The sequence below is a fragment of the Pempheris klunzingeri genome, chromosome 3, assembly GCF_042242105.1.
Source record: "Pempheris klunzingeri isolate RE-2024b chromosome 3, fPemKlu1.hap1, whole genome shotgun sequence".
Lineage (NCBI taxonomy): Eukaryota > Metazoa > Chordata > Actinopteri > Acropomatiformes > Pempheridae > Pempheris > Pempheris klunzingeri.
This window is the reverse complement of record NC_092014.1, coordinates 25,092,152-25,106,512: the sequence shown is the minus strand read 5'-3', so window position 1 is coordinate 25,106,512 and position 14,361 is coordinate 25,092,152. Positions and strand designations below refer to the sequence as shown.

Sequence of the window (14,361 nt, the reverse complement as noted above, 5' to 3'; positions counted from 1 at the left end):
ACAAACAATCTAATAAAGAGTCCAGCAGTCGATAAGGCCAATGGTTCAGTCCGGTGGATCAGTCCGAGGCATCACCTGCCCTTAATGACCCTCCTTCTTCGGGAAGGGAAAGCTCAAAAAACCCAGTGGGAAAAGAGAAACCTCCGGGAGCACCACAGTGAAGGAGAGATCCAGCTCCCAAGGACGGACAGGCTGTAGCCTTGGACAGACGCACATCCATTGGTTGATGGAGAACCACATCAGCGGGGCCAGGACCAGGATCCATAGGAACCAGGGAACCACATCAGCAGAACCAGGACCAGGATCCACAGGAACCAGAGAACCACATCAGCGGGACCGGGTCCAGGACCCACAGGAACCAGAGAACCACATCAGCAGGGCCAGGACCAGGATCCACAGGAAACAGAACATGAGTAAAGCTCTGTGTTGATAAAAATATTGTTACAACCTTTAATGTCCTGGATTTCTTCTAGCTGGAAGAAGCCTTGGAGGAGCACCTTCTGCATCTCTTTTTCTGATGGAAAAATAACTTCAATTTAAAATTTTCAGCTGATAATGAATTAATTTCCATTGTATTTTGATATAATTTACATTATTTAGATTTTATTTGCATGTAAATGTGCATTTATGTTATGAAATTACAACAATCTAATCTAATTACAATTCAATCTTTTTAAGAATCCACAATTTCAAAGTCCAATGTTCAGTGTGTCACTTTCATGCGTGCCTCTAATTTCTAGATGCAAACCTATAAAACTCTCCAGCCACAGTCATGTCTGGCTGAGGCTAAATTTAAACCAGTGTAACATTTGTTTCTTTGTTAATCTGTTTTCATTTATTTATTTGTGTGTTTATTCAGCAGTCAGTATCAGTCGGTCATTATCTTCCTTCCCACCAAATGCACATGCTTAATGAGTTTAGTCAGAGTTACAGGCAGACTAAATGAAATCACAGAGCAGATGATTTGGCTATTAAAGTCACAGATTTAGTTGAATGTGTTATCAGTAATAATTTTACTGGGATATTTGAATAATAATGTCCTAAATGAAGCTTAATGTTTGGCAGTAATTTGGGTGCTGCCATTGTCATGTGGGTTTTGTGATGAATTTGTTTAGTGATGTGAACAGCTAACAGACATATGTTGAGTAGGAGTGGACTGACAATTTTAATCTCATTGTAATTATGAGTAATATTAAATCATTATTGTAAGTTGGAGGGAGTTGGACCATATGGAGGAAAAACTTTCTCTTTCCTTTCTGCTATCTCATTGATCAATAATGATGAACTCATTATTGTAAGCTGTAGGGATGAGGCGAAGGCTTTCTTTCCTCTGCGCTGTACTTTCTGTCTAATGTCTAATGAATAAATGAACTATATACACAAATTCATGTGCAAGTATTTGCACTCACACACATGGGCACACAGGACACACATACTTCAACCTGACAGTTGGTGTGCGTCATGCAGTGTTGACTCTCATTCTATGAAAAGTCTCTGACTGGCTGTTGAGTGATGTAAGATTGATATGTAACTCCTCTTCTTTCTGCTCAGACAAATGAGTGGGTGTGTTGAGCTTTCAGGAAGATAGATGGGGTAGAGAGGGAGAGGGTACAAGCGGGAATACTATAACTAAGTGATTGTGTTTTTTGGGGAGGTGGGGGGGTGTAGCATGGTTTATACCACAGCAGATGATTAAAAATGTTGCAGGCAGGCATTTCAGGGATGTGTGTCAGGTGGCAAGTTTTAAAAGGGCTAACTATTTCACTTTGAGTTATAAAACAAGGGATAACAACATTTCTGTCTCTGCGTCTGTTTGTCTCACCACCTATTCCTCACTGCCACTCTTTAAATCATTCATTCTTCTTCCTTGTATCAAGACCCTCTGTGTTTTCCCTGTTCTCCTCTCTCATATCAGTCACTGTGTCTCTCTGTCTGCAGCCAAGGCCTTTTCCCTCTTTAGTTACTGTGTCCGTATTACGTGCCCATATGCGTCACGCATGAGACATGACCTGAGGGCTAAAAATAAAAGATGAAAGGGAAGCAGACAGATGCAAGGAGAGAGGAGAAGGGAACTGATGACTATCAGTTCCCTTCTCCTCTCTCCTTGTGGGTGAGGATAGGAGAAGAGGTAGAATTGGCTTTAGAAGCAGCAGCCTGCAGGCAAAAAGTAATAATGCATCCATTAATAGTTGTTTTTTTCATGTATTTATTCTTCAGTCCATCACCTCGAAATGTGGTGCCATTGAGAGTGTGAATGCTTTCTCTCTCTCTCTGTGTCAGTGAGGGACACAGATCATAATGAAAGAGAGATCCTAAGTAGTGGGAGATATAGACAGTACCCACAATAACCAGATAGATACTGGAACAGTGTGTGTCTGCTGTTGTACATTTCTAACTTGTCTAAGAACAAATGATGATAAAGACCCTCCAAAACAGGTTTTTGAAATTAATCCTTAATCAACAACTTCTCTCAATTTTCACGTGTAATGTAAATTACACGTGAAAAAAGGTAGGACCCACTTTCAGACTCTTACCATGCTGTTCGTTTGAGTGATAATTCTATATTATGGCTGCCATGTAGTTCTGGGGCCCTGGGGCAGTTAGGGTTAACACCAGCCTTGTGTATAAACTAGTTTGTTCAGGACGTAATGGACATTGCTGGAGCTTCCTGCTCCTAAAGCCCACCCTCCTGCACACACTCAGCCAGTTCACTCTGCCACTCACCTGTTGCTCATCAGCTCATTTGTCCTTTGTGTTTCTACCAGTTTGTCTGGTTCTTTGCCAGATTGTTGTTAGGGCTTCAGCCTAATTCATAGCCCCCCTGGTTTTGAGGGTTTCCTCAGTAAATGTAGCAGCTAGTTTATGCAGTCTCTGAGCTTTGCCTATGCCTGTGTTTTTGATTCCAAAGTACTTGCAAGTTGCTGCTGTGTCTCCACAGTCTTTGACACTTCAACCCGTACTATTACTGTAGTAAGAGTAGTGGTGTAGCATGCCAAAGCAGAAGGTTTATATCATCTGTTTTGTGTGCTTAAAATATGTTTCCGTAAATTAAAGCGAGTTCTGCTAACTCTAAAATTGTATTCACATATTTTGGGTTCTGTGCTGTAATGTTAGCTACTGATACGCCTGCATTCAGACAACATCTGCTTTCATTCAGGTTGTGTGAACTTCACAGTTTCCAAAGAAACTTTCCGTCCGAATTTCCAGAAAACCTGCAAAATAAAATGCAAATGAATTTGCATTTTTACCCACTACCTACTAAGAATGTTAGGAGATGAGCACATTGATATATGAAGTAATGACTTAAAAGACAGCAACATAGACATTAGAAAACAATGTAGAAAACACAATGGAAATATTCCATTTCTGTACACTGGGTTTGAGTTGCCTCAGTCTTCCTGTCTTCCTGTGTTTCCATTGCAGTTTAGTCATTTTTTTTAAATCTAAAAAGCTGTTTTCTTCAGAGTTAAAAGTGCTGTCCACACTGATAAACACAGAAATATATTTGTGAATCCTATCAGATTCCCATGGATCTTTTTGACATTGTTTTAGGAGTGAACAAATCGATCTATTATCTAGTCCTACATCTATTCATCCATCTATGGTCTACAGGAGATCCTGTGCTTGCACAATATGCATTATTGTTGAATGGCCATTTTATCCTCCTGGCTTTATTTTTACATTTCCCAAATGGAAATGGAAATGGGAATTTAGAATTTGGTAGTCTTGTTTTTTGTTCTAAATGAGGTGGAAGATTGATTTGATAACATTATAACAATCATGTTGAAAGCCCAGTCGAATTAAAAGGAATTAAAAGAGACAGAGCAACAACTACTAAGCTTTCTAAAATAAGAGAGGTAATATAGAGTTAATAAGAAAATGTGTATGCAGACGTCGACACATACGCACACACAGCAAGCTCAGAACATTTGGAGGGTGTGATGACATGAAAGAAGTCTGTGTGACAAATGTGAGAAAGAAGTTCTGTTGAGGAAAAGATTTGTGAAGATGATTCTATGACAGAATGCACTGCTATACTCATTTATATACTAAAATCATTTATTTTTGTTAGACTTCCCAGTAAAGTAAAGTGTGTGATGACTGGGGCCAACGCTCGGCCAGGGTCAAGTAAAAATCTTGCTTTATAAATTCCCATTTCGCCAGACTTCAGTACTTAACTGCTCATCTTCCAGTCAGCGCCTGCCAGCTTCTTCCCTCCAGTTCAACATCCACACCTACTGCCACTCCTCCTACATCATCTGTCTGCCAATCAGCTGCCAGCCTGTCCAGTCTGCCACTCACCTGTTGCTCAGCAGACTGGTACCCTGGAAATTAGTGTCCAGAAACTCTTTTACTAAAAACACTTGGAACCTCTGAATCCAGCTACTAGCTTACATTTTTGTTGCTAGTTGCTAGGCTAAGAGAAAACATACAGGCTCTGATGTCTCCAGCGCCAGCTTTGCACTTTCTTCTTCTCGTCTGGACCCCTGAGGGTCCAGCTCTAGGCCTGCAGCTTTCTTCTACTTCTATGGGGCGGCTGTGGCTCGGGAGTAGAGTGGGTCGTCCAGCAATCAAAAGGTCGATCCCTGGCTCCTCTGAGTCAGCATGTCAAAGTGTCCTTGGACAAGACACCTAACCTGCTCCTGAAGCATCTTCAGTGTGTCAATGTGTGTGAAAGAATATTCAATTCAATTCAATTCAATTTTATTTGTATAGCCCAATATCACAACAGAGTGTCTCATAGTGCTTTACAAAGTTACAAAGAATAGTCTCCTCCTGAATGAATGATGTGTGAACGGGTGAATGTGGATGTGATGCAAAAGCACTTTTGACCAGAAAGGCACTGCACAAATACAGACCATTCACCATTTACCATTCTCAGAGTCTGCCAGCTGATCTTCACCAGCGAGTTAACACCAAGCGGTTAACTAACAAGGAACAAAAGAGCAACCAGATTCCTCCAACCTGCAACCAGGACATCAAGGACAAAGACCAGCCTTGACTGCAGAACCACAACCCTTCTTCCTGCCTGGCTCATCAACAGATGTGCCAGCTAAGAAAGCAGCACACCAAGGATTTCTTCCTTTTTCCCTCCAAGGATGGACAACAAACTGTAATTGGGCATACATAGCACAGATAGCTACAGATAGCAGTGACAGGCGTTCTGTCAGCACTCCAATACACTGACCTGTGGGATTACATTAGGGAGAATGTCACCGATCAGTCACTAATCACTTCGAACATTCACAACCCTTCATTCACATTTCAACAGTGATGTCAGTAAAAACAAAGAACACAACACCAATACAATACAGAAAAACAAGTAAATCAAGACTCATCTTTGCCCCGGTGCATGTTGGGTAGCCTTCCTACATGCTTATGTAATATGAGCTTGTCAGAGTGAGTGAGTGAGAGAGTGAGTGAGTGAGTGAGTGAGTGAGAGAGTGAGTGAGTGAGTGAGTGAGTGAGTGAGTGAGTGAGAGTGAGAGTGAGAGTGAGAGTGAGAGTGAGAGAGTGAGTGAGTGAGTGAGTGAGTGAGTGAGAGAGTGAGAGTGAGTGAGTGAGTGAGTGAGTGAGGGAGTGAGAGAGTGAGTGAGTGAGTGAGTGAGTGAGTGAGTGAGTGAGAGTGAGAGTGAGAGTGAGAGTGAGTGAGTGAGAGTGAGAGTGAGAGAGTGAGTGAGTGAGAGTGAGAGTGAGTGAGTGAGTGAGTGAGTGAGTGAGTGAGTGAGTGAGTGAGTGAGAGTGAGTGAGAGTGAGAGTGAGAGAGTGAGTGAGTGAGTGAGAGTGAGAGAGTGGGTGAGTGAGTAAGAGAGTGAGTGAGTGAGTGAGAGAGTGAGTGAGAGAGTGAGAGAGTGAGTGAGTGAGAGAGTGAGTGAGTGATTTGATGAGTGAAGCGGAGGAGGAAACACATAAGGTAAAATGTTCTCCAGTTGTTCTGTTGCTAACGACAGAGAAGGAGGGAAAGACAAAATGGTGCTACTGTTAACATGGTTCTGTCACAGGGAGACTGGGTGACCTACTGGGTCCATGGGACCTGCCCCAGGATCCCACTCCCTAATGGGTAAGCCATTAGCCATTAGTGTGTGGTTACTGTAGATGTGTTTGATGGTACTGTTCTTTGTGATCTACACTTGTTTATTTCAGTGAACTTTGTAAAGCACTGTGAGACAACTCTGTTGTGATATTGGGCTATACAAGTAAATTGAATTGAAGTGAATTGATCATGGACAGGAATAACAGACATTAATGGATTTTCTTGCCACTAGCAGCACTGGTGAGCAATGTTTTTATTAGTGGGCTCCATCTTATTTGTACTGTGTACAGACAGCAACATATATGTAGCATCAGCTTCATGCTATTGTGCTGAGTGACAGTAACAAAGCTCAACATTTAGATAATAATGTTTTATGAGAAATTATGTGTTGTTACATATTTTTTATGCATTTGATCAAATTACAAGAAAATGTGCTTGTTGTAATCTGAACACATCTAAACTGGAGGAAGCTGCTTTTAATACAACAGAATACAAATACAATACACAAAAAATGAGAAGAGGGGTGTCAATAGGTGCCCAAAGATCAATTTTGTCCCAAGGCCCCCTGGCACGTTATCGCTGCCCTGCAATCAGAAGAAAACAATAATATGCTAAAGCTAAAAAAAATGATCTTCTACAATGTAGAGGTATGACTGTTATACTCAAAATTTCAAACTTGAAAGGATTTAATATTTAAGCACAATTTAAGATAAGATAAGATAAGATAAGATAAGATGAGATGAGATGAGATAAGATAAGATAAACCTTCCCCACATTGGGGAAATTTGCAAATTTACAGATTTGAACAAAAATTATATAACAAAAAATGAATAATATAGATAATAAATAAAATAAATAATAACATAAAAGTGATTACATCCTTGCTAAATGGCTGGAATTGTTTAGGCTATGTAATTTCAATTCAATTCAATTCAATTCAATTCAATTCAATTCAATTTTATTTGTATAGCCCAATATCACAACAGAGTGTCTCATAGTGCTTTACAAAGTTCACTGAAATAAACAATCTAATAAAGAGTCCAGCAGTCGATGAGGCCAATGGATCAGTCCGGTGGATCTGTCCGAGGCATGTAACTTGTTACCTTACAAGAAGAAGAGAGTAATTGCCATGTCACTCCAGTAACCACTGTGCACACTGTACCAGTGTGTGAACAGAAAGTGGCAGTATATGGTGAAGCGGATGTGGTGACGCCAAGGGACAGAACAAATGAAACAAAAAAGGGAGGGAGCTTTAGAAGACAAAGAGAAAGGCAATGTAGAGGAGGGGAGTTGACAATTGGACAGATTCTGAAAGATGCTGCTGCCTCTGTGAATGCGTGTGTGAGAAGTAGATGGGCTGTGTAGTTTCTTACAAAACAATCTGACAAGTTGAGTCATCTTCAAGAAGTACATCTTCTGGTTTTCTTTGTTTCACTGTTTGTGTGCGTGACATCATACTGTCTTGTTCAGTCTATGTCTGCGTCTTCAAGTATCTGTGTCTGCATTAGCCTTTTACTTCATCCTCACATGGTCTGTTGAGTGTGTGCTCATCCTCCTCCCTTTCTTGTACCTCTTCATTAGTGTAGCGCAGTGGGAAGCAAACATACTGAGTGTACAAGTGAATGCATATACAGTGTTTCGTGTTGGACAGTGTGATGAACAACGTAAAAGTCGCTGATATCTTTGTTGAATCAATAAACAGAAACAAATGAAATGCTTTTAAGCCAATGTGGGATGCAGCTCAATTTCAGGAAGATATTACCTATATCTAATATTTTCATCACATGCCACAGAACAGAGAGATGTGTGCTGTTACCTTGGCAACAGACATACCTCTACTGCAGTATCCCATCAGCGTTACTAAAATCTACTCCAACCTAATATCAGTGTGACAACATTGACGTCACGCAGATCTGAATTGCGCAGCCACACCTGTAGCAACGAATCCAGGTGGCTCAATTGGATCAACTGATTGAAAGTCTAATCAGTTTATTTCAGGGTGTCTCACACCACAGAGTGCAAGATAACAACACTACGTGCTGGTAGGTGCAGTGACGCACTCTTCAGTTAAACTAGCAGTACATCAGAGCTTGGCAGAGAGTGAAGAAAGCGAGGTGCAGACAGAGGGACACATAAAGACAGACATGCAGATGGACAGACAGACGGGCTGGCAGATGTGGCAGAGTGGGTGTGGGCCGGGGAAGCCTCGGTTTGTTTGTGTGGGGATTGCACAAACACGACATAGGAATCATCATGCTCCTCGAGGAGACGGTGCCTACACAGCACTGCAAACCTGCTGTGTGGGTGACTGGCACAACACTGATTGACTGACACCCTGTGATGGCATTTAGAGAAAGTTGTGCCTCAGCTGACAGGCATGCAAACACACATGTACAGACACATACTCATTCACACATACTCAACATACACTTGCACAGCTGGTACTGTGGGTGCGTGTGAAGGAGAGGCCTGTAGGGTGTTGGTCCCGGATGGCTAGTGGGCACTCAAGACTGTTCACAAGTCCAGATAAGGACAAAGCAGGGGGTGTAAAGGAACAACAACACACACCGTGTAATGGATCCCCTCTATTACTCATTTGTTTATCATTGCCCGTGGCTCAGTTGGCTTTATGTGTGTGCATACTCTACTGTATGTGTGTGTGTGGCAATGCATAATGTGTGTATGTCTGACTATTTTTTGCCCAGTGTTCATCTCCACATGGCTCTTGCTTTGAGCAGCAACCTACATTTATTGTTAACGTCAGACACACAAAAGAAAGTGGACTTCTCCAAGGCTGACTGATCTATTCTTGCATGGCTGGACCTCCTAACTATGACGGTCATTTCCTCTCTTCTCCACGTGTTGCTTGTATAATGTTACATTAACAAAATGTCTCACAAGGAATTATGCTAAACTAATACATACATTTGTATAGTTCTTGGTAGCTCCTTCGATCACACAAACATAGACCTCACACAGACCGTTTCCACTTAGATCAAATGATCAATGATCAAGTAAAGCAAAATTGAGTCATAAATTAAGCAAGGAAACAGGAAAGCAGATAAATAAAAAACAAACTGAATAAAAGCCTGCATAAGAATCTTGAATGAATTATACACATATTTTTGTAAATTATACGCAATAACAACAAACGGTACAGTTGTGAAAGTGGTGAAGTGATATTAAATCATTATACCCAAAAAATAGAAAACTAGAATAAATAAACACAATATGAACACAAATAAATAAACACAGATCAAGTGTCAGATACACAAATGAATTCATCTTTTGTATCTTTCAAATGTAATGTTTCTGAACATCTTCTTAAATGTACATATGTTGCTAAATGCATTCATTATTACAATTATTCCATAATTGACCCCCTTAACTGTCAAACATCAATTTTTCACATGTCCAACGCTTTCTCTCATATGCCCTGCTCTATAATGAGCAATATGTTGACAGCTAATAACATGAGAATAGTTTAGATATGAATAATAATAACAGGACTAATATCAGTAAAAGTGTCGGTGGCTGATCCTCAGCAGTGATTCATGAAGCAGAGAACCACAGCAGGAGAACCAGGACCAGGATCCACAGGAACCAGAGAACCACAGCAGGAGAACCATTTTTAACCACTGACATATCAGTAGACTTTTGTTCCTGTATTCATTAACAATATCAATAACTTCCTTCTGGTGAACTCCACTGAGAAATATGTAGCTAACATATTTTATAGAGCTTTCCTCTTTTATACCTTCCCAGTTATTAAGCTCAGCAATTACCAAAGAAAATCCAACTTTAACAAAGTGGTCACCAAATTCATCTGCAACCTCTTTTAATGTTACTCATTCCATATTTGTGCCTCGTTTTCTTTGATGAAGAAGCAACATTTTCAAAACACCTAATATGAGAACCATGCCACAAACTAGGCCTCCACATTTTTCAGTGCCAGCACGATGAAAAGTTTGTTAATTGATTGTTAACATTACAATGTCCGGAGGATTCTATTGTTTTGGTTGCTCAGTCTATTAAAGTAGTAAAACACATCCTGCAGTTACAAAGGACTGTACCAATGACAAGGCAATTAACATTTTTATTCCTCACACATTATCACAGTTGTGCTATCTTGCTCTCTTACAGCTGGTGGTTAAACACAGGCGGCAACAGCTTGAGGCACAAACACAGCAAAACAGACTTGAAGGTGCATTCATGTTAAGGCATCTGCTGCCTTTCTGTTTGGCTTTATTTCTGAGCTTTATGGACCTAATTAACATTGATATGCCTAATTAATATTTGAACTATAGCACAATAGAAACAGAAAAATAAAACATAAGAAGTGAAATGCATTTGACAATTAACATTCACTTCGACTGATTCAAGCGTTTAAATGGTAGAAACGCACCACTTTTGCCTTGTTTGGCCACTAATTCCTATCTCCATCATCACAGGAGTTTTGTCAGGAGCTATAATTAAAGTACAAATGGCATGAGCATGTCGCAGTTAGCCTCCACAACAAATACTACTTAATCACAGTTGTTTTCAGTGACTCTCTTCTGGCACAGAGCTCTCCCTTACTGCTGAATCATAATTCGGGGGCATCCTCCTTTCCTAAGACACAACCATTTAAGCCTTTTTTCAGTATCTTTCTGTCTGGCTGCAGCGCGCCGGAAACAGACCATATCAGTCTCTGAGAGAGCCAACCAGGAAACTAGCTGTGCGCTCTTCTCCTACCCGTCCTCCGCTCCTCCACAGGATCCAGTCATCAGAACTGGGAGCCGTGCCTTGCCTCCCTCATCCTTCTCTCTTTCTTACTTTCACTCTAACGCCCTCCCTCCCTCTTGCTCCGATGTGCGTCGTCCTAAGTCTCCTCCTCTCTCAGAGAGATCTCACGTCTCCAACCAGTCTTTACGCGCGTACAAACTCTCCAAGAGAATTCCCTACGGTGGCCCCTCCCCTTTCCGTTTCTTGCCACCCTCACTCATTCATGACCCCGGACCGGTGACGTAGGAGATTCCGCGGTGCCCACTGCCGTAGGCAATTACGGGCTGCTGGAGTATATATAGAAGAGTGGTAGCAGTCAGGCTGCACACTCTCAGTCGCTCCGACTCGGGAACCAGAGCATCAGCGGAGATAGCAGGCTTTTATTCGGTCTCATAGGCTAACTCGCTTTGGGCTTTGGCTGAGCATGGAAACCTCTTCGATGTCTCGGAGCCGACGATGCTCCATCATGCAAAACTGCAAAAGTAAGTTCCTCTGTGATTTCTTCGTTTTTGGATACTTGGTCTCTACAGATAGAATGTCAGTGCTGCTTTTCATCACTTGTGCAACAATTTCTAAGTTCTGTCAGAAAATATTATTATTTGTGATTTATAATAGTCAAATAGCAGAACTTGAAGTGGAATATAATCTGAAGTTTTTAGTATTTTGGTGTTTGGGTTATGAACACTGCTCATGCTGTGCGTAATGGTTCAAGTGTCAGGCTGCGGAGTAAACTACACTTGTAGAAACGTAAAGCTGTGAGGTTCATTCTGATGTTATAGATGTGGTTACAGCCAGTGCATGCATGCACTAACAGCAAAATAAATATGTAGCTTTAACATGCAAAACAACAAGTTACAGTTACCCACCTGGTGAATATGGAACGTGCAGTAATGGTTGAGCTTCACAAACAGCTCCCGCTCACCTGCCTCTCTCCCTGCCCTCCCCCAGGCGGTGTCTCCATCTGGCTGGTGATGTGGCTGGTCATCGGGAAGCCAAGTCCGGCATCGGCGTGCCCGCACCTGTGCGTCTGCTACCCGACGCCCATGACTGTGAGCTGCCAGGCGCAGAACTTCACCGCAGTCCCTGTCGGAGTGCCATATGAGTCGCAGCGCGTGTTCCTCCAGAACAACCGGATCACGGAGCTTAGAGTTGGCTCTTTCGGCTTCGGAACTCAGGTTAGGGAGTGGAAAAGGACGAGGGAGGAAGTAGTGGGAAGCTGTCTACATTTTTAACGCTAGACAATTTCTGTTTCAGCATGTTTTAAAAAACGTTTCTTTCATATTCAATGTTAAATAATATCTACTGATTTGATTAGTCACCGTCCAGTTCATGTGTTTTCTTGCATCAGGTTCTGTGGCTGTTTTCCAACAACATTACGTGGATTGAGGCAGGGGCCTTCAGTGAGCTGAGGGACTTGGAGGAGTTGGACCTGGGGGACAACCCCAACCTCCACAGGCTGGAGGGGGGAGCCTTCCGTGGCTTAGAGAAGCTCCAGAGCCTCCATATGCACCGTTGTCGGCTCACTGCCTTGCCCCATGACATCTTCCACAAGCTTTACAGCCTGCAGTTCCTCTACCTGCAGGTAGGAGCACTGGAGAGACATCCAGCGCGTGCAGATAGCTGGCACATACATACACACATGCAGCCACCCACACCTCCACAGCAGCACAAATGTCCAGTTACAAATATTATGAATCCCACTTTGTCTGTTCTTTTCATGCAAACCCTCTTCCCTTCTTTTTTCATCTTCAGGAGAATAATCTCCACTTTCTGCAAGACGACATCTTCTCTGACCTTATCAACCTGAGTCAGCTTTTCCTACATGGAAACCGTATCCGCACCCTCTCAGAGAATGTGTTCCGTGGCCTGGTCAACCTCGACCGCCTTCTCCTCCATGACAACCGCATCAGGCAGGTGAACCGCCGGGCCTTTCGGGACCTCGGCCGTCTAACCATGCTCTTCCTGTTCAACAACTCCCTGGCTGAGCTGCCCAGCCAGACCCTGAGGGACACGCAGGGCATTGAGTTCCTCCGCCTCAATGCCAACCCCTGGTCCTGTGGCTGCGAGGCTCGTGCCCTGTGGGAGTGGTTCCGTGAAGCTCGTGTCTCTTCATCTGAAGTTATCTGTGCCTCCCCTTCCACCCGCCGCAACCAGGACCTCCGCTTTCTTCGTGAGATGGACTTTGCCCTGTGCCCCCTGCCTGACCCAGGCTCCATCGCCGGCTCCACCACCACCACCTTCAGCACTAAAACCCGCTGGTGGTTCCACAAGAACAAGCCCCAGTCGTCCACAAAAGGCGTCTTTGAGAAAGCGTCAGAGACTGTCAAGGCTGGTTTGTATGGGAAAGGCCCATCCACAACAACCTCAGTGGTCAAGTACGAGCTGGGGGAGGAAGAGCTGGCACTGCCCAAACTTGACCCAGAAGAGTACTGGGCAAACTACGGCAATGAGGACTCAGGCGTCACCCTGCGGTGCTTCGAGCTTGAGTGTCCACCCGAGTTTGACCTTCCTCCATCTTCCTCCTCTCCCTCATCCTCCTCGTCCTCTATTCTCTCACTACTAGCCCTTTCTGTTTTCAACCTCTGCCTCAACCTCCCCCTGCTATTTGGCTGAATCTGACTCTTAGTACCACACCCCTTTCCCTCCCAGCCTGTTTTAAAGGCTGTGAGACCCTGTTAGACTCTCTACACCCCTTTTTGCCCGCTTAGCTGAAAGCCAATCCTCAAGGCACAGCGAGGGAGATAGGGGGGCGGTTAGATTAAGAATCTACCACCTACAGGGCTTAACACTTTTCAGGGCTGCTAAGAGTTCTACAGCTGAGGTCATATATATCCACACTACTGTACAGGTATGGCTCTCTGTGTCTCACCTGTATGATGTCATGTTTCCCTGCAATCAGGGCTATGAGGGCTGAGTCTATCACTAATATCAGCACAACGTGATAACAGTTGTAAATGATGTTGTCAGTTTTGTCACCTCAACAAACTACTAGTGCTATTACTGCAGCCAATTAACTGGCTGCTAAAAATACTACAATTACTGTTAGAATCAGTGCACAGTAATGACAATACTGTAACCACTTAAAGTGTCATGTAAATAGTTATTTATTTTTGTGAGTGTTCCATCTGTGGTCACCCAGAACTCATCATCATCTCGGTCCAGGAAATGCTTCGAAGGCTAGTGCCCCTACAGGACAGAGCACGATGTGCAGTGAGGCCGACCGTTGACTATGAGAGAGAGACGAGAAAGCAATATACTGTGAAGCAGGGAGAGAGAGAAAAGAAAAAGACAGCGTGTTGGGATGCCAAGAAGGAAGGGTGACAAGGAAAGTGACAGTGAGAGGAGTGGGTGTGTTTAAAGAAATAGGATTAGAAAGAACAAGGGAGGGAGGAGGGGGACAGTGATCATGCAGCAATAAAAAAGAAGCTGTGAGAACATAGGGACACACTATGAAGGACAGTGCTAGCGGTAGAGGCAGTAATATGCAGGAGAGAAGTAATACATTCAGTCATCAGTAGTCGTTCCATCCATCCACCATTCTCTGTAAATATGGTGTTGTTTGT

At 43.0% G+C, this 14,361-nt stretch overlaps 1 protein-coding gene across 1 annotated transcript; it reads left to right on the top strand.

Moving 5' to 3' along the window:
• The first annotated feature begins 11,088 nt into the window (after positions 1-11,088).
• Positions 11,089-13,411, top strand: rtn4rl2a (reticulon 4 receptor-like 2 a). The gene is made up of 4 exons (XM_070828217.1): positions 11,089-11,280; positions 11,747-11,973; positions 12,147-12,380; positions 12,551-13,411. Exons 1-4 carry the CDS (start codon positions 11,223-11,225, stop codon positions 13,409-13,411), a joined length of 1,380 nt encoding a protein of 459 aa, XP_070684318.1. The 5' UTR covers positions 11,089-11,222.
• The last annotated feature ends 950 nt before the right edge of the window (positions 13,412-14,361 follow it).